The sequence below is a fragment of the Mesoplodon mirus genome (assembly GCF_964341445.2).
Source record: "Mesoplodon mirus genome assembly, chromosome: 20".
NCBI lineage: Eukaryota > Metazoa > Chordata > Mammalia > Artiodactyla > Ziphiidae > Mesoplodon > Mesoplodon mirus.
In genome coordinates, this window is record NC_138996.1 from 8,439,358 (window position 1) to 8,462,038 (window position 22,681).

General features: G+C 48.1%; 1 protein-coding gene across 9 annotated transcripts in view; it reads left to right on the forward strand.

The window, feature by feature from the left end:
* The window catches only part of SLC20A2 (solute carrier family 20 member 2), a 106,713-nt gene that overhangs the window by 52,690 nt on the left and 31,342 nt on the right, over positions 1 to 22,681 (forward strand). For all 9 annotated transcript variants that reach the window (XM_082608456.1, XM_082608462.1, XM_082608460.1 and 6 more), the window contains 4 exons: positions 4,529 to 5,055; positions 10,660 to 10,800; positions 12,068 to 12,153; positions 14,858 to 14,954. In XM_082608456.1, coding sequence (XP_082464582.1) covers positions 4,767 to 5,055; positions 10,660 to 10,800; positions 12,068 to 12,153; positions 14,858 to 14,954 — 613 coding nt within the window. In that variant the 5' untranslated portion in view covers positions 4,529 to 4,766. The remainder of the gene's footprint in view (positions 1 to 4,528; positions 5,056 to 10,659; positions 10,801 to 12,067; positions 12,154 to 14,857; positions 14,955 to 22,681) is intronic.

Sequence of the window (22,681 nt, forward strand, 5' to 3'; positions counted from 1 at the left end):
CAGTACCTCCTGCGATAAGTCCAACAGTTGAAGGGCTCTGTTCCTCCAGTGCAGGAGGTTGATGGCGTCTGAAAATTGACGACTATCTCGTAACGTTCGGTCCTGTGAATCCCGGCCATTTAGGGGCTTTCACACTCGGGGAAGGAGAGGCAAAGAGGAAGCTTGTTCCAACCTCCCCCCTCCTCGTCCTGACCGTTTTCAGAAAAGCCCTCCTAGGGCTTCCCTGGTGGCGCAGTGGTTGAGAGTCCGCCTGCCAATGCAGGGGACACGGGTTCGTGCCCCGGTCCGGAAAGATCTCACATGCCGCGGAGCGGCTGGGCCCGTGAGCCATGGCCGCTGAGCCTGCGCGTCCGGAGCCTGTGCTCCGCAACGGGAGAGGCCACAACAGTGAGAGGCCCGCGTACTGCTAAAAAAAAAAAAAGAAAGAAAGAAAAACCCTCCTAGGAGAGTTAGAAGGAAGAAGGCATTTGCTGGAGGTTCCAAACAGCACGGCCCCTTGTTGAGAACCATTGCTGAGGACGAGAAGAGGCATTTCCAAGTGATGCTTCCACACCTCAGACTCCTCTGTCTCCAGCTGCAGGATTCCCGTGAACTCACATGTGTTGATTCTTTCCATTAACCACCTTCAATGTCATGTCTAGGCTTCCCCATCCCAATGTTAAGTAAATATTTACCTATGTTCTAATTTTCTTCAGGTTTCAATTTTTACGGTTAAATCTTTAAGTTGGTGTGAGGTAGGGATCTCACTTTTTTCTTCCTTCCAGATAGCAGCTCGCACGTTGTCCCAGCATCATTTATTGAATAAGTCAGATTTCCCCACTGATGTGATCACCTCCCTTCAAAATCCTACTTTCAGACACCAGCACTCCCCGATGGCATCCTGGTCGGGCCTCAGCCGCTCTGAATTTGGGCTGTGTTCTTGGCAAACTCCCACTGTGGCCTCCTGCACAGTGGTCCTCTGGCCTGCCAAGGGCTCGGTTTCAGTGGTGTTGCTATCTCTTTCCATAGAGCAGATTGTGTGGTTATTTAAGCTCTGTATTTTGCTCACATTTGATAAAAATCAGTGGAGAAAGGGTGTTAGTACTTGCAATAAGAAGCTGGCCAGGTAAATATGCAAGATAGAAATCATCTGGTCTCAGAAAAGGGGCAAGCATTTCTCCTCAACCAGCTGCTTTTGGACTTAAGCTGGTTGGCTGAGGGTTTGAGTGTGGAGGAGAAAACATAGACACAGTTGTGGAGACAAGTTATCTAAGGTCATCTAAGTAGGAGAGGGAATCCCTGCTCTGAAATGGTGCCAGGGGGACCATAAAGACAATGAAAAGCCTCACTCCAAGCAAAGCTGGGCTGAGGGCATCGCTGCTGAGCTGCCTTCACCCCTGTGTGTGCCGTGTCCAGCCACGAGCTGTGCTCAGACACCATCCTGCCACCGACACACAAAACCAAGTACAGTGCAGAAGGGAGAACACACCCCGCTCAGTGACTTTTCAGCCCAGCTCCACAGGTAGGCGCCAGCTCTCCTCTCTCCACCGCTGTTGACAAGCCAACGCCATGGTTGGCTTCTTTACATCACTTCTCTTCCCCGTCACCACCCCTGCCCTGGGCCCAGGACACCCTGTCTGCGCAGTCTCCCCACGTCCACCCCGGCCTCCATCCTGTCCCCGCTCCCCACTGTGGCCAGGGGGCCTCCCAGAAGGAGGGTCTGAGCATGTCAGCTCCCTTTCAGCGCCCCCTGTTGTTAGGCGGTGACCACAGTCTTTAATATGGTCCAGCTCAGCTTCCATCGTGGGTCCCCTCACCCCGGCTGCCACCGGTCCCCTCCCCTCATCCCGCTCCTTCCCAGCTGGGAACCGCCTGGAACATCTACCCCAGTCGCAGGTTGACCCCCCATCCTCAGATGGCAGGGGACCCTCTCCTGCCCGCGCAGACCAGGACTTGCCCCCATTCGTGGGCTCAGGATGCTGCACGTACAGCAAGAGCCTCCTGCCTCCATAGCATCGGCTGCAGCTGATGGTCTGACGTGTGTTTGTCGATGAGCATGTGTTTCCCTCCCTGGACGGGAGCTCCGCACGTGCAGGACCCCGTCCGTCATCACTCAGCATCCTCCTCGTGACGGGCACACGGGGGCATGCAGTAAATATCTCTTGAGCGTTGTCCTTGTTGGCTCTCTGGGCCACCTACCCTGACAGATGAGCTTTCATCTAGAATTCTTTTATATTTTAAGATAATATTGGTCCAGAATGGTTTAATTTTGTATTTTCATTTATAGAACGTTGTCTCTTGCCTTTAGAGTGGTCTTTTCCCGTGTCTCCGTTGGGCCCAGAATCTCCAGAATTGCATGGACTACAAAGCTTAGAAAATGCGAAGGTGGTCAGGGCGCAGTTTTTATTTCATCGTGTGCCTTGTAGCATTGCCTACCCTGCCCTCCCAGCACGTGTACTCACCACATTTTAGTGAATTATATTTTTTAAAAAGATGGTTCTCAATATATGTTTATTGATTTGTTTTTTATGTATTATTTTAATTTGAAAAGCACGTCACCATGGTATACAGTTTTTGGAGGAAAGGAAAAAATGATCTCTGACACTGCTTCTTAAACTCAACCACTGTTACCATTTTAGTGATTACCTTTTGGTCTTTTATATGCCTTTTAACATTGCCACAATCACAGGTACATAAATTTTATGTCCTGCTTTTTTCCCTCTAAATAACCTTAATGTTGATTGATCATATTGTGTATGACGTGGTGTATGAGCCTATTTTATTCAGTTCAGTTAGCATTTATGGGCACCATTCCCGATGCCTAGAACCACTCAAAGGAACTACACAGATGTGGTACTTTGACTATATAATAATAGAACACCACCGGTCTGAGGCTTTTAGTGACATGTTTACTTCACATATGTATTAATTTTGTGATGTCACATCTTCATCCCAGGAGGAAGCCTATGCAAGAGTTATTTCATTTGTTTAACAGCTTCTTTCTTCACTTGTTCAACAGCTTGATTAGGGCTTACCCCGTGCCAGGCGCTAGTCTGTGTGCTGGAGACACAGCACAGTCCTTGCGTCCCATGAGGGGCCAGACAGGAGTGAGTGAGTGAGTGAGTGAATGAATGAGGTGGTCGGTAGAAAAGAAAAAAGGCCGGGTGAGAGAGAGGGGTAAGGGCATGGGGGATGCTCCTCGACAGGGTCAGGGGGGGCTGCTCTGGTGACATCTGGGTGGAGAGGGACTTGGAGCAGGCGACGAGCTGTGCAGCCATCAGACAGGCTGTTTCTGGCAGAGGGACCAGAGGTACAAAGGCCCTGAGGTGAGCGAGATAGTGAGGGTGGGGGTGGGCAGGAGCTGAGGTCAGTGAGCCCGGGCAGGGTTGGGGGGGAGGCATGAGGAGGTTGGGCGGGGAGCCCGAGGAGATCTGGTGGGGGGGCCCTAGGAGATCTGGTGGGGGAGGAGCCCAAGGAGATCTGGTGGGGGGGCCTGAGGAGATCTGGTGGGGGGCCTGAGGAGATCTGGTGGGGGAGGAGCCCAATGAGATCTGGTGGGGGAGGAGCCCAAGGAGATCTGGTGGGGAGCCCCGAGGAGATCTGGTGGGGAGCCCCGAGGAGATCTGTGGGGGGAGCCCCGAGGAGATCTGTGGGGGGAGCCCTGAGGAGATCTGGTGGGGGGCCCCGAGGAGATCTGGTGGGGGGGCCCGAGGAGATCTGGTGGGGAGCCCTGAGGAGATCTGGTGGGGGGGCCCGAGGAGATCTGGTGGGGAGCCCCGAGGAGATGTGCGGGGGGAGCCCTGAGGAGATCTGGTGGGGGGGCCCGAGGAGATCTGGTGGGGAGCCCCGAGGAGATCTGGTGGGGGAGCCCCACGGAGATCTGGGAGGGCCTCCCAGGCCGTGGTCAGGCCTCTGGCTGTTCCCCGAGCGAGGTGGGAAGCAGGGCGAAGTGACCTGATCTGCTTCTTGCTCTGACAGGGTGGCTTCACTCCAGCTTCCCTGTCCCCGGGAGCCCCTTCAGTTCCCACCCTGTCACCTTTTGAAAGAGTCACTTCATGTCTGACCGGGGCCTGCTGAGCTCAGGGTGTGCAAATGGTCAGGTAGAGAGTTGCCACACCCCACAGTGTCACAGAGCCACATTGGGTCACCCTGCTCCAAGAAATTAGGCATGATCCACGTATTTGAAAAACTCAGTAACTCTGAATTTCTCGTTTCCTTATCTTGTGCTCATCCAAGGCAATTTTTTCTTTCTAAAATAAAGACCACATATATTTTTCAAATTGCATAAAAATGTATCCTATTAAGACTTCCTATCAGTCTGTGATCATAAAGCACCTCCACCCTGGAAGGTTCTAGAATCAGCTTTTCTGGGGGTGGGCTGGGCAGTTAGCCTGATGATAATCTTCCTTGTGTTGCTTTATGGTCAGATCTGCCACATGCCAGCGTGAGATCCTATCAGCAGTTTCCAAACATTTCTTTCTGAAAGAACAAACTGTTGTCACCGGTTCCTCAGGGTAATTGATCTCTTTTGTCTTCTTCCTGTTACCAGACTGGAAAGGAAAATATGGAATGTGTTTTACCGCTGACTGAACACAACCCAATGAACTGTCCTGACAGTAGTTTGAAAACCAGCAGCTAGCAGTTTGTGCAGCTCCAACATCATACGGCACTTTCCAGAGCAGACTCATTGTTTACGAGAACTCTCGGCCTGACGACGTTTGAACCTCAAGCTCGGTGGCTTTCAAATACTTCTGCAAAAGAAAAGTACCCGGAGCCCCCTTTCCAAAATGGCCACAGATGAGTATCTGTGGATGGTCATCTTGGGTTTTTTCATAGCTTTTATCTTGGCGTTTTCCGTGGGTGCCAATGATGTTGCCAATTCGTTTGGTACCGCCGTGGGCTCGGGTGTGGTGACCTTGAGGCAGGCTTGCATCCTGGCTTCAATCTTTGAAACCACCGGCTCGGTGTTACTGGGGGCCAAAGTCGGAGAGACCATCCGGAAAGGCATCATTGACGTGAACCTGTACAACCACACCGTGCAGACGCTTATGGCCGGGGAGGTCAGTGCCATGGTCGGTAAGTAGCCTCGTCTTTCCACCCGCGGGAATGTGTCCACTGACCCATTTCTCATTTGTCATATCCATAAATGAGATTTTTGTTTTAACTTTTCAAAAACTGGTTTGATGATTCTTTTTTTTTTTAATTGAAGTCCAGTTGATTTACAATGTTGCATTAGTTTCAGGTGTACAGCAAAGTGATTCAGCCATATGTATATGTATATACTTTTTCAGATTTCTCATTTACTATATCTTATTTGTGCTCTCTGTGTTTTAATTCAGTTATGATTTTGGTCAGCGTTCAAATATCAAGCAACCATTTCTTTCCTTGAATGTATGGCAGACTTGCTTGTTCAAATAGATTTTGGCTAAGTCAGCGCTTTTCATAAAGTCCAGAAAAAGATATTTGTAGCATAGCTCTTTGTCATTTTAAAGCTGTTTAAAAGTTATTAAAGAAAGAGCACGTCTAAGTGAATGTGTTTGAGAGGTTTACTTAGGTTTATTTATAAACCTTGAAGGTTCATTTCTATTTTTTCATAGATTTTTCATCAGTTAGGAAGTAATGTTTTGAAAACTTGGTTGCCCAAAACCAGTATTTATTAGCGTAACTTCTGTATTCTCCACTGAAGTTTTAGAGCAGTTGCCAATTGACTCTTAAGTGACTGTGTTTTCAAGAAATTCTGGTCTTCTCTGTCATTTGTGTTCCTTTTGTTAGTGTTTGTTTGGATTTTCTGATTCCACCCCTGGGAGCTCCATCTAGTATGCTTGTGTTTTTTTTTTTGCGGTACGCGGGCCTCTCACTGTTGCGGCCTCTCCCGTTGCGGAGCACAGGCTCCGGACGTGCAGCCTCAGCGGCCATGGCTCACGGGCCTAGCTGCTCCGCGGCATGTGGGATCCTCCCGGACTGGGGCACGAACCCACGTCCCCTGCATCGGCAGGCGGACTCTCAACCACTGCGCCACCAGGGAAACCCTAGTACGCTTGTTCTGTTTTCCACCGGAAGATCACTTGTATGTCACCTGTTTGCAGTAGGACCTTTTACTGGTGGTGTCGGGCGTGGGGTTCCTCCCCTACCCGAGGCGACTCCACACTGGCAGCACCGTGGGCGCTGCCCTTGCTGAGCTGGAAGATTCGGGCAGCAGGGCCTTAGGTGCTGCCGACAAGCTCCTCCTATGCTTGCCTCTAGGTCGAAGTGATGCACAGCAGATGGCGTGTCTACACGGGTAGTGGGGGAGGGGGGGAGAGGGGAGTCCTGCCACCTTCTGCTTTCAACAGGGCACGTGCTTTTGTGGGGAGAGCCCTGCACCGGGAGGCCGGATGCTGGTGGACCAAGAACACGGCTACATCCCATGGATCCCCAGGGGTTTACCACCACCAGCACTTCTTAAGCCCCCAGAATGTGCAGGTCATTTGCCAGGTTGAAGATGGCCCATCATCTTCTCGTTACAGCGGGTTAGTTGGAGAAGTAGAGTCGTTGAGGCCTTTGATTGGAAGATGGATGTCCTCGGTAAGGGATTAAATACTACTAAAGCACAGTAAGCAGGTCATATGTGCTGAGGAGTTCCTCTTTGTCAGCTGCACATGTTGTTTGAAAGATGTAAGGCTCGTGATTACTTTAATTCGTCATTTTTTTTTTTTTTTTTTTTTTTTTTTTGCGGTACGCGGGCCTCTCACTGTTGTGGCCTCTCCCGTTGTGGAGCACAGGCTCCGGACGCGCAGGCTCAGCGGCCATGGCCCACGGGCCCAGCCGCTCTGCGGCATGTGGGATCCTCCCAGACCGGGGCACGAACCCGCGTCCCCTGCATCGGCAGGCGGACTCTCAACCACTGCGCCACCAGGGAAGCCCCCATCATTATTTTTAAGAATTAAAAGTCATTTACTACAACAGCGACTGTAACGATTGAATTGTTCACCTTCACTGAACATGTACGTCTCATCACAGTCCGGTATAACTGACGTTTCCCTGACAGTTTGACAGTTGTTTGTCAAATTCACCCTCAGTTGTCATGATCAATATCTAAGACGTAATCATATCAAGTGGAAATTAAGATTTTGCCAGTCGGTATGATGCGGACAAGATATATTGAAAGTAGAAGAGAAATAAAGAAAAACACTGATGAAATTCAAGTCTTTTTTTTTTAATTTTATAATTGGAGTGTAGTTGATTTACAATGTTGTGTTAGCTTCAGGTGTACAGTAAAGTGAGTCAGTTATACATATACATATATCGGCTCTTTTTATAGATTCTTTCCCATATAGGTCATCACAGAGTATTGAGTAGAGTTCCCTGTGCTATACAGTGATGAAGTTCAATCTTAACAGAGGTTCCTTCTTGCGTTGGATGAGCCCTTTGGGGAGTGGTGGTGCTTACTGAGGAGGTTTGTTTGTGAGGCTGCCCCAGGACCCTGGGTGGACGGAAGGCCTGTGGGCTGAGCTCCACGTCACCACTAACTTGCTGTGTAGACAGCATAAGTTGTCCAGTTTTGGGGTTTTCCCACCCCTGGCCTTGGTCTCTACACTCAAAGAATGAAGGATACTTACCTCCACTAGAATTTAGGTCAACCAAAGCATTTGGGGGTTTTGCTTGAATAACTTGATTTTGTTTGCTTTGATGTCTTTTTTTTTTTTTTTTTTTTTTTTTTTGGTGTGTGGTTAGAAGAATCTCAAAGCCTATTTTGTTGGGAATTGGTGAGAGTTACCTAGACTTTTAAAACTGGGTTCCTTGTACATGGGAACTGGGGAATTTTAAGATGGTGGTATAATCATGATTGGCTCAAACCAAGATGATTCTGTTCAGATGCCTGAGTTCTCCCAATCTTCCTCTTTCAAAGTCAACATCCCTTTCTTTGTCCCTGTTCTCCCCGTCTCTTTATTTTTTTTTCTCTTTTCTCTTTATAATCGTCACCCCAAGCCCATGGGTCTCTGTGCTTGCTGGTAACGTTGTGGTAGAAGCTGTTAAGTTGATTGGGTAGGAGAAATTGTTCATGCCAGCCACACTCCCTGAACAAGGCATCTCCGGGGACTCTAGCTCAGCCCTAAAGCAACAGTCGATCCGCTTAGCGTGAAACTGCCCATGGTTCCCCAAATCCACTGAGAATTCAGAACGCGCCATCTTTTCGTGGGAATACCCACGACAGCACGACCGAGCCCTCTCCTGGAAGCACCCTAGGAAGTGCTGAGTCTTCTTTGCCTCCGCGTGACCTGTACCTTCTCTGCCATTCTTTCATCCTCCAGGAGCCCGTGGCCTCAGACACCCATTTTAACCTCCACTTTGCCCAGGTTTTGTCTGGCAGCCTCATCCTGGGCTTAATCTCCTCCTTCTTTGCAGGACATCATTATCTTAGGTGAAACTCTCTCTTTTTCCCTCTGTTTTTCTTAACGTTAATCCCATTCACCTCCAGGAATTCCCCAGGTCAAGGAGGGCCTCCGGCCCACTCTCGCCTTGCAAGGCCCCGTCCTCCCCTCTGTCCCCTGCTCCCCAGTGCCCACTGCCCCCTTCCTCCCTCTCTCAGGCAGCCCCGTCCCCCTACCTTTCCTTACAAACCCTCCTGTTATAAAGTCAGCCAGAGAGAGTGGCTTTCAGGATTGAAAACCTCATGGTCTGAATTCACGTGAGTGAGTTTATCCCATTCTCTTAACATCACTATTTTACTTTTTGTAAGAATATTTGCTTTTTAAGTTCTGGTTCTGTGGTGTGAAACGCGCTCCAGAGTCCGGCTTTATTTTTAAAACAACTAGTCCCTGAGGAGCCCAGGGCTTAGATGTCCGGGCTTGCAGGACTGCCCGCGGGGGAGCCTGGCTGCTGCCATCAAGCCTGTCACTGGTTTGGCAGCCCAAGGCTGGCCCTCCTCCTCCCAGCACACGTTTCAGGGGGTAGGTTCGGGGTCACGGCCCGCTGCGACACAAAGGTCAGCCTGCCTGGCACTCCCAGAGCAGCTGTCAGGCTTGCTCCGCGAATGGGGACCCGCACGACCTCTCACGAGCCTCTGTGACGCAGGTGTTTTTGGAGAAAATGCCAGGGGTCTGTTTAAAGCTGCTGCTACCAAGCAGCCAGATTTCCAGAGTTAACACTTGGGATTAATGCCGTGCCCTGCTTATCAGCCAGGCCCTTTGTCCCCTGCAGCCCTGTGTGAGCTTTTCAACAGCTGTTTCCGAAAGTGACCTCTCCCCAGCCGATGCTTTTAATACTCCTTGCAAAACTTGATCTGCTTATGAAAATATCTGAAGTGAACTGTAGCCTGGAAGAACACGAAGCCTAGAGAAGGGTGGCGAAATCGAGGTAAAAGGACACAAAGCCCGAACCCAGGGATCCTCTTAATTCCTGAGAATTAGAAGGCCTGGAGGGAGCGGGCCAAAAAAGGCCCAGCCGCCCGGGCAGGCACAGAGGGTAGATGCCCAGCGTGGGGTTAAATATCATAGGTACTTCTCACAGGAGAGGCAGAACTGCGAAAAGTAACGTGGGATTACACACACTCGCTCTTTGTTTTTATTGAGGTATATTCGACGTGACGTTATATTGGCTTCAGGTGTACAGCATCGTGACTTGATGTTTGTATTTTATACTCTCTCTTGTACCGACTAATATACATAGGCAGTATCTAGCCTCCTCTTGATGTGACTGAACAGCGTAACTACAGCAGAATCTTTTCCAGTACGCAGCCTTTCCTGTTTCTCCATGTTCATTAGTCCTCAGTCTCCTCCTTGGTCCTGGCCACACTTCACATCAGAACTCACCTCATCACCAGCACCCTTGGCTTGACCGTGACAGGGGCAACTAGGAACTGACATCACAGGGCTTTTCTTTAAATACTTTCAAATACTTTCCTTTGAATAAGTCAGCATTATCGCTTCAGTGTTGAAGAATGTTCCTTTGGCTAAAGTTATTTGAGTGGTTTCTCTTGGGGCTTTGTAAAGAAACAAGAAGATGTGGCACATATATACAATGGTATATTACTCAGCCATAAAAAGAAACGAAATTGAGCTATTTGTAATGAGGTGGATAGACCTAGAGTCTGTCATACAGAGTGAAGTAAGTCAGAAAGAGAAAGACAAATACCGTATGCTAACACATATATATGGAATTTAAGGGGAAAAAATGTCATGAAGAACCTAGGGGTAAAACAGGAATAAAGACACAGACCTACTTGAGAATGGACTTGAGGATATGGGGAGGGGGAAGGGTAAGCTGTGACAAAGTGAGAGAGTGGCATGGTAGATAGCTAGTGGGAAGCAGCCGCATAGCACAGGGAGATCAGCTCAGTGCTTTGTGACCACCTGGAGGGGTGGGATAGGGAGGGTGGGAGGGAGGGAGATGCAAGAGGGAAGGGATATGGGAACAGATGTATATGTATGACTGATTCACTTTGTTATAAAGCAGAAACTAACACACCATTGTGAAGCAATTATACTCCAATAAAGTTGTAAAAAAATGATATATTATTTTTAAGAAATAAAGATATCAAATTACAAAAAAAAAAAAAAAAAAAGAATCCAGAGACAATTAACCCCAGGGAGGCATTGGGAAGGAGAAGGTAATTTGGGTTTCTTCCTTCTATGGCTATTTGAGACACCCCGCTGTATATCTGACTTTTTTCTGCCTTTGTTTTTTATCTTCAACCCACAGGCTCCGCCGTCTGGCAGCTCATTGCATCCTTCCTGAGGCTCCCGATCTCGGGGACTCACTGCATTGTTGGGGCCACCATTGGATTCTCCCTCGTCGCAATTGGTACAAAAGGTGTGCAGTGGATGGAGCTGGTCAAGATTGGTAATTGCCATTTTCTTTCACTTATAAGCAGGAAACTTTACATTTTCTAGAGTAAGTGTTATTAAAAGTCACTGTTATACTTTTTTTCTTTCAGTGTTAACATTTAGAAGACCTATATGGATAGGTCTATGAACATTTTCCCTTAAAATTTCTGTTAGCAGAGATTATGAACTGTTATGCAGTTTTTAACTCCAGATGCTCTTTTCAGATGCTACATTGTCATCCAGCTTTGAAAATCAGTATCTGTTGTTCTGGGGCGTTAAGAAATTTATCTGGTTGAAATCAGTGTGTAGGCAGAGAAAAACTGGGCCCTGGTCCAGGAGTCAGAGTTCCTGGTGATGGGGAAGCATGGAAGTGAGCCGAGTGCTACTTGCCCCACTGCATCCAGGAGACGCCCAGTCTGCCTGGTGCTCCTTCTGGGATGTGGGCTGCCCAGTGGGGACTGTTAAGAGAGGTTTGACAACCTACTTCCTGGGTCTGACTTTTTCAGCAAGGGGGACGTCCTTTCAGCCCCATAAGTACCAACACGCCCATTGTGAAAAACACTCTCTCTCGCCCATCTCCAACCTTTTACGAATCATAGTGGCCTTAGGAGCCCTAGGATAAGCGGATCCCTGAACTGCAAGCAGGACACAGATTGCCAGGGAACTCTGCTGACCCCAGGAAACTCACCTGACATCCCAGGAAACTCACCCGAGGTCCCAGGCTTCTAGAACAGTGGTGCTTGATTCTGGCTGCACTTTCGAATTACCTGGGAGAGCAATTTAAAGATATCAGTGCCCAGACCCCATTCCAAACCTTTTAAATCAGAATTCTGTGGGTGGACCCAGAATGTAACTAGTTTTTGAAAACTCTGCAGATGTTTCCAGTGTGCAGCCAGAGGCTACGGGGTGACAGTACCAGGCTGGCCTTGGAAATTGAAAGGGAAGGTGGTCCCCTTTTCCGTGGCCCTTACAGCTGGCACAGGACGGGGCTGCATGAAGGTCAGGCAGAAGGGGCTCAGTGGGAATCAAAGGAACCGTCGTCGGAGGCCGGAGCTGGGAGGTGGTGTGTGTGCCGTGGCCTGGGGTCTGTGTGTGAGGACGGTGACCCCCGTGTGGAGGTCAGTCTGCCAAGGCAGTGGGTTTGTTGGGTTCTGAGTCAAGGTGAACAATTCCAGGAATGTTTACTAATGTATGTGCTATATGTTGGTATCACTGTATTATATAAATAGGACCTGAGTTGTGTAGAATTTTAACATTCATTAGATTTTCTTTTAATTATTCAGTTGCTTCTTGGTTTATATCTCCGCTGTTGTCTGGTTTCATGTCTGGCGTGCTGTTTGTACTGATCAGAATGTTCATCTTAAAAAAGGTAAGTGAGGCTATTATTTTTTTAATTAAGTTTTAGACCTAATTTTGGTTCCACTCAATAGAAATTAATAGTGAGAGGGGTCAGAGGAATAATTGTTAAGGCACAGCCCCCTGAAGTTGGAATTAGACATTATTCTAAAGTAGGCGGGAAGAGGTGGATAGAGTACCCAGGGGCTCCCCCAGAACCAGCACTGGACATGAGGTGTCCTGCCATATGACTTAGTTCATTGGTCAGCATTCTTGGGCACTGTGCTCACACCTCAAAAAAGGAAAGGTAATTATTTTGTGAACAGTAAACAGAATAGAGAAAGATAGTGTTACAATTTTGAAATTAACTAGCACTAAAAACAGCTGGAGAATTTACCCAAATGTAAGGTGTTTTCTCTTTTTTAATGGAGAAAGGAAGTTTCAGACACTGGTTTTCTTCCTATCCTTGAGGATAGGATAAAAAGAAGGAAATAACACCTACGGGGGCAGGGTGGTGGTGGTGTGGGTACATTTTTATCAAAAATAAAATGAGATGAAAATGGAAGCTTACTGAGATCAGTATTCTCGGCAAGAAACAAAAAAAAAAACCTTGGTTACATTTTGATTTGCCTGTCAAGGGGTTGTTGCAGCGTTTCATAAGCCCTGCTGCTTGCCTTTGGCTGCTCAGCACACGCAAGCACATCGGGACACGCCTGCCTTCAGCGGTCTCCTTGCTTGAAGACACAGCTCTTCTTCTAGGCACAGCTCTTCTTCTAGGCGGGGCTCAGTCTCTTGGATGATCACAAACTTACCAGCCCTTCTCCGGGGTCCAGCTGTCCTAGGACCCAGTAACATCTTGGAAGGTGCCACCCACTCTTGCCCCCCCTCCACCCCCGTCATCTGCCCCCCGCCAGGAGTCACTTCCCAGGTGCTCCTGCCCCAGCCTCCGCTTGGGGACCTCCCTCTGTATCCCCACACGCTCACTGCCTTCTTATCATTGCACTCGCGTCGTTGTGCAGCGATTTATCTCCTGCTTGGCCCCCTGTTCGCTATTTGACCGTAAGGTCTGTGAGAGTAGAAACCGGGACTGTCTCTTCGCACGTGTAGACGGCGCCCAGCACTGCTTAGCCCTTCAGAGACGCCGGTTGAATATCTGTTAAGAGAGAGGGATGGCTGCCTGGATGGGGGGCAGGTGATGGGTGCAGGGAAGGAAGGAAAGGAAGGAGGGAGGGAGGGATCGAGACAGGAGGAGGAACAGAGACGGGTCTCAATGAGACAGCTTCCATTTGCGTTTTAAGAATAGGTTATTTGAGAAAACATAAGGTGATTCAGTTACAACACGCAAACTGAAGACTTTACGCCTTGAGAAGTTACTGCCTGGGAGTCTTTCTGTAGCAGCCGTCGTCCCCCAGAAAACAGCATTTTGGAAGCGGAGGCAGTAGGCATGTGAGCAGCTCAGCGTTTCGTTTTCAGTTCAGCCTGGGTTCCTGTCCCAGGTCCACGGCAGATCGGCAAGGGACGTGCCTCATCCCAGGCTCCTGCCCATCCCTTTGTACCTGCCCTGCCTGTGACTGTGGCTGGGACTCCCGTGCGGCTGAATCACCTTCCACCCCAGCTCTTCCTTTCCTGCCATCTCACTTCCATTCACCTCAGGCCTCCTGACAAGTGCTGGTGGCCGCTTGAGACACTGCAGGCGGGGTTCTTGATGAGTTTACAGTTCTGCACATGTACTTGATTTGCACACGTTTGCACGTGACAGTAGGAACCTGTGAGATAGTCTGTACTGATCCTGACTTCTGTAGCTCACATCAAGGCTTAGACCTAATTTTCCTTTTATCGTGGGTGGGTCACAGACTCATACCAATGTACAAGAGTGTCTTACATGGTCATCAGAAATTAGCCCATGTTTGAATTATTTAAGCAACACCTACATGCCAGTTTTGCGTCAGGGAGTTCCGGTTCATATTTTTGCTTCAAAATCCTCTGTAGATCTAAACCCTCAAACTCTGTACTTTTCCTCTGTAAACTCTAAATTTCGAATATTCTCCCAGGTGTGACTTTGCCTAAAACACGTGCAGTACTGTTCTCGCTGAAATATTAGATTTCGGAAGTGTTGTACCAGAAGCCTAAGGTTGTAAAAAAATGTTTTCTTAGACAAGGAACCCACAGTTCTTTTCACTTTTTAATAGTTGAAGGTGAAATGCTCCACCTCGTGAAAGGATTCTGAAAGTCATAGCACGTGGTCCTGTATTTCCTTGCTTTATATATTTCAACACAGCAAACCCGGATCGTGTCACGGAGTACCATAAAATCTAGTAGTAATGCCGTGGTGCTGAAGTCATTTGACTTTCTCAGGGCATCCTCAGAGGGTCAGGCCTCAAAATATTTGTTGAAAGTGGATTTTGGGACCAATGTCAATGTAGCTAGAATAGTGAGTGCTCCGGGTCAGGGCTTTAGTCCCAGAAGCTGGCCTCACCAACAGCCCTTCTCTGTCCCCACATCTGCCACCACCTCATGTGATCCCAGCACATTAACGTGTCTGCTGGTCACCATCGTGGGCCCTTTGCCACAGCACTCGTGTAGGAGGAGGGTCAGCCCAGGCCAGCCCTGGGTCTGGAGGTGCACACAGACCGCGGCAGGGACAGGGCTTTCCCAGAACTGACTTGTGTCATTTTGCCTGTGCTGCCTGCAGATGCCCCTGGAGTCCTGACCTGCCCCCTTATCTCCTTACCCCGCAGGAGGACCCCGTTCCCAACGGCCTCCGGGCGCTTCCCGTGTTCTATGCCGCTACCATCGCGATCAATGTGTTTTCCATCATGTACACAGGAGCCCCAGGTAAGAGTCCTCGGAAGGTCATGGCCAGCAGGTGGTGTCAGAGTCCAGCGGCCGTGGTGGATTTGTTGGCCAACAGTCAGAAGCACTACTCAGGATCCTTACTCATTACGGAGCAGTGAAAAGAGTAGGAGATGCCTTTACTTGTTCTAAATACTCAAGAGAGGTGTGAAATACACAGGCAACAGACTAAAGGTTAAAAAAAGAAAACTGCAATCCGCCTTCTGCCTCCGATTCCCGGTGCTGAGTCACAGAACATGATCGGACAGCCTGAGCCTCCCTGAGCTGGGGGGGCCCCCGGAGGCAGGGGGGAGCTCGCATAAGCAGTAGGTCACCACCTAGGGACAGTCCGGGGCGGGGCTGTCACGTGGTCTACAGCACAAACATCTAACCCCCCCAGAACTCGTCAGACCAGTGAGTCCAGGGACTAGAGCCCTTCTGTTCTGGTTCTGCGTTTCAGATACTGGAACCAGTGATGACTTTCTTTTCAGAATTGCTCCTTTTCTTCCCATTCCGATGTCTTTTGTTCTTTCTTTTCAAGGGTTTGGGGTTTGGGGTGGAGCAGGGTTAAAAGTTCCTTTCTTTTACGTTTTCAGTGGGTAAAGAAGAACTTACGTACAGTACTGTCATTTGCATAACATTCCCGTGCGGAGGAGGTGGTGAACCGTTCTCACTCACCATTTCCATGCGTATCTTGGTAGAGAGGGTCCACCATTCCCCTCTGTGAGATGTGCCCCTTACAGCTAGATCCTGAACACGTCCATTGCTGTGGGATGTCCAGAGTCAGCAGAGACGTTTGTGTGCGTCGTTTTCCTTCTTGTAAGTGTCCTTTAAGGATTAAGATTCAGTTACGGGCTATATCTGATAAAAACCTCCCTCTCTCTGTTCAAAAGATAAAGTTTCTGCTAAATGGTGTGTCGTATTACAGTTGAAAGCGCCCTCTTCCCAAACGGGGGAAATCCTTATTAATTTCTCCAGCCAGGTTTTCTCGGGTTGTATAGCCATACCTAATTCTATGTTTGTGTACTACACTCTTTGTGAATGATTCTGAACGCTGTGTAACCTTCTACTTTGGCATCTTCTCAGCGCTCAAAGCACCGCTCTTACAGCTTGAATGCTCGAGGTCCGGGCTTTCAGACTTTGGGTGAAGGGAGGGAGCGTGAGGCACCACAGCGGCTCTAAGTTATCTGAAAAGCACCAGGCTGAACGTCATGGTGAGCTGGAGGGAGATGAAACCCTAGCCTCGGATGACAGTGGCCTGACGGCCCTTCGGGCTTGATCCTTCACGGAATATGAAGTGTGTCTGTCACAGACTGTTTTCATGATCCATAACAAAACAACAGAGGCAGAGAAAAAGCAGTTGCATACCATGAAGTTGAAGTTCACCCCACCCCAAGTCTGTGAATCTCACGAAGCTTCCACGTGGTGCTGGGCGGGTCCCGGAGCGCCAGGTGGGAAGTCAGCTGTAACAGAGAGATGTCTTGTCCACCTGAGCCCGTGTTCTTGGTTCTGTGCAGGCTCTCAGAGCCCAGGGTAACAGAACAAAAAGCCTACCGGCCGTCAATAGCCAGACACCTCCCGGGCTAGTGATTTAAGAGATTAAACAAATGAAGGCCGTGGTGCGGGTCCTGGAAGTGGAAATTGGTGTAAATGACGACCATTTAGTTCTGTTTCTGCATTTTTTTTTTCTAGCCTCTATTCTTCTTGCTCCCTGGTTCTCGGTCTGAATGTCAGGAGACCACAACTGTATGATTTTTATTAAAATTTGACTTTTCCCATACTTACCTATTTTTTCCATCACTTCTTTTTCTTTTTCTCATCTTTAGCTGCAGTTTTATTGCAAATTTGCTAGAAGAATCAGATCACTAAGAGAGTAAATTCTAGAGAAAATGAAACTAGATAACGGATGAGGCAACTAAGGGTAATATAAATACGTCATAGAGAAGTTGTGAAAAATAAATAATAAATAAACGCTTTTACTGAGCTGAGTTCTACAGGAATTAATCCTTTGCGTCCTCTGAACTCCACTGGGAAATTGGTAATATTGCTAACGCCCCCTGACAGGTGGGCAGCAGGCACAGTGATGCTGACTGAGTGCCCAAGGTCATATAACTAGTCAGGTGCAGAAGCAGACTTTAAGTGGGCAGCCTGGTCCCGAGCCCCAGTTATAGGACGTTCTTCTGACACACGATGGGGCAGGGCTAAGACACGCAGTACCTAGTGCCTGTTAATGATGATCAGAGTACACTCAGTCAGAAAAGGACTTTGCTAATGTCTTGGCTCCTGGGGAGTGCTTATGGGATATTCAATAGGTGAGTCTAAATCCTATTTTTATGTAAACGTCTAAGGTTAAAACTAGACATGAATTCCATCCTATGGTCATCTGTGGCTGTGGCGTCATAGGTGGGGATAGGGTTGGGCTGGGAAGAATCACTTCCCCAGTGACGCGGTCCTCCGCCCCTTTCAGAATTTGCCTTTCTGCCTGTTGGAATTTATTCTTCCTAGTCCTTTTCTTCCTTAGAACGCTTCCATTCAACACATAGGCCCCAGAGATACAAGGAAAGAATGAAAAGTTTGCTCACAAAAAAGAGTGGCAGCGTTCACCTTACCCCGTGTCAACTCTCAGAGATTCTGATAAGTCGCATTTTTCTAGATGGACGTGAATTCAGTGGGGACCTGTGGGCTGTTGAGTTACAGGGTTCTGGTTTGACTTCCTCTGTTCCTCCTAAGTTATTTTGAAGTTGTTTATATCTTGAGCCTAGTTTGATTTGTTTTACTTTGCGTTTGACATGACTTTTCTCAGAAGTCATCCTTCAGAAACTGAGTTGCACTTTAAAAAATTGTCTTTGCATTTTTGTCCTTTAAAAAATAATTTGCAAGCAGCAAAAATAACTTGAGGAAAATAAAGTACTGACTTGGGTTGGGTTAGATAGAAGCCTGAAGTTTATTTTTAAGGAAAGCCTTTGGCTGTACAGGACCTGTTTTTTGTTCAGCATTTAGAGAACAAACGCTGAGGTTCATGGCACACGGCTTTGAGGCGTCAGAGCAGATCAGCTAACGAAGCTTTCTAAGTCAAAGTGTGGTCCCTAGACCGGCAGCATCAGCATCACATGGACACTGGTCAAAAATGCAGATTCTCAGGCTCAGCCCTCGACCTGATGAACCAGAAATGCAGCCCAGCAGTCTGTGTTTACCAGGGAGACCCTGGGTGATCGGATGCGTGTGCATTTAGAGGACCCCTGCCCTAACTACCTCTTTATCATAACCTTTTACCGTAAACGCTGCTGGCTTATCACGGTTCTCATGTAAGGGGTGCTCTTCTAAAGCTCTAGCTAGCAACCTTTGCTCACTCCTTACTAGCAGATGAATTCTCAGACTTAACCAGGCCTGGTTTCTGGCCTCCCCAGAGTGGTCTGCACCTGAGATGGAGCTGCCTCCCCCTCCTCTTCTATCTTCTCTTCCTCCTCCTCCCCCCTCTCCCCTCCCCCTTCTCCTCCATCTCCTCCTCCTCCAGTGGCAGCTCTTCTGGTCCAGCCTCCCCGAAGGAACCAGAGCATCAGCCACCTCTCAGGTCCCCACTGACTTGGGAGAAGGAGCTTTGTTCCCAGAGGACCTCTGTGTTCCGTGTTAGCTGTAGAGAATGTTCCGGGCTATAGAGAAGCTGGACGTTGGAGCTGCAGTGACTCCCAGCCCAGGGCCCTGGGTGGGGAAGGCCTGGGCTGAGAAGCGTCTCCAGTATCACTGAGAGCTTGATTCAGAACAGAGTGATTTCAACTCACTTCCTTCTCAGAATTATTATAAATGAACCCTGGTTTGAGAAAGCTGGTACCATATACATAAAAGAAAAATCCCAACTATAGGACAAATTAGGAAATAGCATTTTTGAATTTCAAAACAATGCTTCATTTTCTTAAAGTTGCCCCAGGATTCCTTTCACATAGGGAGCTCCTCTTATGCTTGAACGTGTTGATCTGAAACAAAACAAAAACTAGAAACTTCATTTATCAGGGAAGGGAGGACTAGTAAAAAGTGATTCTACAAATGAGGCAGACGTGTGTCTGTGTGTGGGTGTTACTGTGGAAAGATGTCCATAATATATTGTTATGTGAGAAATAAAGGCACAGAATATATATGCAGTGTGATTTACATCTATTAAATTTAAGGAAAAGAAAAAAAATTCTCACAAACACTCTGCACCATATGTGTATGTCTAGAAAGTGCCTGAAAAGATACACACCGAATAGTTAACAGTGTTACTCTGGGAAGTGGGGTCAAGAAGGACGGACAACGAGGGATTTTCACACTTGTACGTGATACGGTTTTATACAGCTGACATTTTTTTAATTTTTATTTTGTATTGAAGTATAGTTGATTTACAATGCTATGCTAGCTTCAGGTATACAGCAAAGTGATTCCGTTATACATATATATATATATATATATATATTCTTTTTCAGATTCTTTTGCCATATATGTTATTACAGAGTATTGAGTAGAGTTCCCTGTGCTATAGAGTAGGTCCTTGATGATTATCTATGGCTGATATTTTTATAACCATATATTATTTATAAAATTAAACCCGAGAGAGAGAGAAGAGAGGGTGCAGGAGAGGCTGATGAGTAGTATAAGGGAAGTACTATGGGCTAAAAAAGCCTTACTGGTTTTATAGAAGCTTAATTTATTTTATTAGATTCTAAAATGGATGGTTATATATGAAAACCAAGAGATGTAGCAAAGTAATAATGACTCCAGAAGACTGTGTTTCTAAAAAGTTCTCTGCTTTTTCCCATGTCACTTGGATATCCTGATCTTCGGGGGATCTGGGAGAGAGTTGCAAGGATGCTTGTGGTTAGAGCTAAATCACTATTCATCGTATCTTTGCTGTTCAGAAAATGAAAGAGCTTGAGATGAAAGGCCATTTAGGGGCTGGAGTGAGGCCTGGGCTTGCGAGCGCCCAGTGTGGGCTCCTGGCAGCCGCTCTTGGCCGCGGGGACCGGAGCAATTCAAGCCGAGTCCTGCTTTGCCTTCCGCGGGGTGATGGCGCCGGGTGTCAGTGCCCTCTGGCGCGTTGTGACCGGAAAACAATTTGAGATCCTCGCAGGAAGGCTGATCAGTGCGAAGTATTTTTGTCAAAACTTTTGTTGTGAAAAGGTCAACCTTGAATTTTCAGAAGAAAAAAAGTTCTCCCCTGGAGGTACGTTGATTCAAAGGCTTTTCCGTGCTGGACTTTTGCATTTAATTGTTTTTTTATCCATGAAAGTTGATTTTATGTATTTAGTACAGTTTAGAGCTGCGTCCCGTAACTGTCAGTCTGCATTTCTTATATGCAGGCTTTAAAAGTAAATGCTGGGCTTCCCTGGTAGCGCAGTGGTTGGGAGTCCGCCTGCCGATGCAGGGGACATGGGTTCGTGCCCCGGTCCGGGAAGATCCCACATGCCGCGGAGCGGCTGGGCCCGTGAGCCATGGCCGCTGAGCCTGCGCGTCCGGAGCCTGTGCTCCGCAACGGGAGAGGCCACAGCAGTGAGAGGCCCACGTACCGCAAAAAAAAAAAAAAAAAGTAAAAGTAAATGCTGGTGCACTCTTTTTTTTTTCAAGTGTACAGTTTCAGGTGTCAGTTTTATACACACACACACACACACACACATATATATTCTTTTTCAGGTTCTTCTACTGTAAGATTTAACCTTATAGCTTATTTCAAAATACTGAGTATAGTTCCCTGTGCTATACAGTAGATCCTTATTTATATATTGCAGTGTGTATTTGTTAATCCCCAAACTGCTAATTTACCCCCCCACTTTCCCCTTTGTAACCATAAGTTTGTTTTCTGTGCCTGTGAGTCTGTTTCTGTTTTGTATGTACGTTAATCCTGTGCACTTCTGATGCTCTGTTAATTTACTAAGTTGGTATAATAATTTGGTAAGACCCAAATCCTGTCCCCGTTCTGTTCCTCTCTCCTCTTTTTTTTTTTTTTCCAGTACGCGGGCCTCTCACTGTTGTGGCCTCTCCCGTTGTGGAGCACAGGCTCCGGATGCGCAGGCTCAGCGGCCATGGCTCACGGGCCCAGCCGCTCCGCAGCATGTGGGATCTTCCCAGACCGGGGCACGAACCCACGCCCCCTGCATCGGCAGGCGGACTCCCAACCACCGCACCACCAGGGAAGCCCCTCCCCTCTTACTCCCCACTGATGACTGCCCCCGCTTTCCTGGTTCCTTTGCTGTGCTTCGCACGCTTGGTTTTATCGTCTGTCTCCCACCCCTTCCACCCTCAGTGACGTGTGGAGCCCCTGACCTCCCGTCCAGTTCTTGTGGCTCAGAGGGTGACTTCGGACCTTCTTGGCCACTTCCCAGGCCAAACCGATGGCGAAGGTGGTTGTGATGGTAAAGGTTCAAGGGTCGGGTGACGTTGTGGCTTATTGTCTAAGAGAAGCATCAGCAGTCGTGTAGCCGGTCTCAGTTGCTCCCTTTCGGATGTGGGTCCTGACACCCTCCAGAAGTCACGTGACCTCCGCGGAGAGCGTGGAGACGGGCCGGGAGGCGCCCCGTAGAGCTGCCCCGCCCCGCCTTGTTGTGCGCGCTCTGCTCGGCAGGGAAGGAAGCAAACACGGCCTGGGAGCAAAAGTATCCACTCGTTTAAATATTCCCACTTCCAGCTCCCAAACTGCATCCCCTCCCCAGGGTACCCAGAGCTCGCCTGTCTTAGATCAAGTTAACTCAGTGAAGCCAAAAGTAGCCCAAGTAACAATTTTGTCATCAACAGAACCAGGAACCACCAAGGAAACCGTGAAACCTCTTCAAAAGCCAAGTATTTTTAAGCTGTAGTTGGTGTTGATGTTCGTTCATCAGTTTGATGTTGGTAATTAACAGTTAGCAAGAAACAGCTTTGGAGTGGTCTTTTACCACATGTATCAGACACTGGCATGAAGACAGAAAGCAGAAGCAGGAAGCCGTGGCCATGAGCGCGGCCAGTGAGGTCAGCCTGAGTGGTTCTACAAGCAGCTCCAAGCCTCGGATCCGAGGCCACAGCCGGGGCTGGAGCAGGGCTGCCAGGTGCCTCAGTACAGCCTCCATGGGGCCATGTGCTGTCTGGTGTAACCGGGCGTTTGAGGGTGGAGTGGCCTGACCTCTGAGTGTCTGCTGGCCACCAGTGACCCCTCCACTGTACTAAGGCTGGGTGATCTTGGTTTTCTGTTTTTTATATTTATATATGTTAATCCTGACTCCCCGTTTAGAGTATTAACTACCTGTTCTCCCTCTTACCTTTACCAGAATGTCTAATAATACCTTACCTGAGTAACTAACTGTAAGTTGGTTTGTAGGTATAGAGTGCCTAACAGTGTAACTAACAAAGCCTGTATCATTAGAGATTTAAGAGCAGACTTTTAAATAGTTCACTCCTTTCAAACTTTGAAAAAAAGTTTAACAATTTACAAAAGTGTGTGCCCGTTATAAATTTACAAAGTTAACAGTACAAAAGTATATGTAGTGAGAAGGGAGAGCGCCCTCCAATTTCTCGTCTCTCCACAGGAGGAACCACTGATTCTTCCCAGAACTTTTTCTGTCTATTCACACATATGGTAGGAGTGTATGTGTGGGGTTGTTTTCTCATCTAAACATAAATTGGGTCATGCTACACACACCATGATCCAGATGGCCTTTCTTACTTAACTAGATCGCGGCCTCTTTCCTTATGAGTACGTTTAGATCGACCTCATTTTTACACTCTGCACC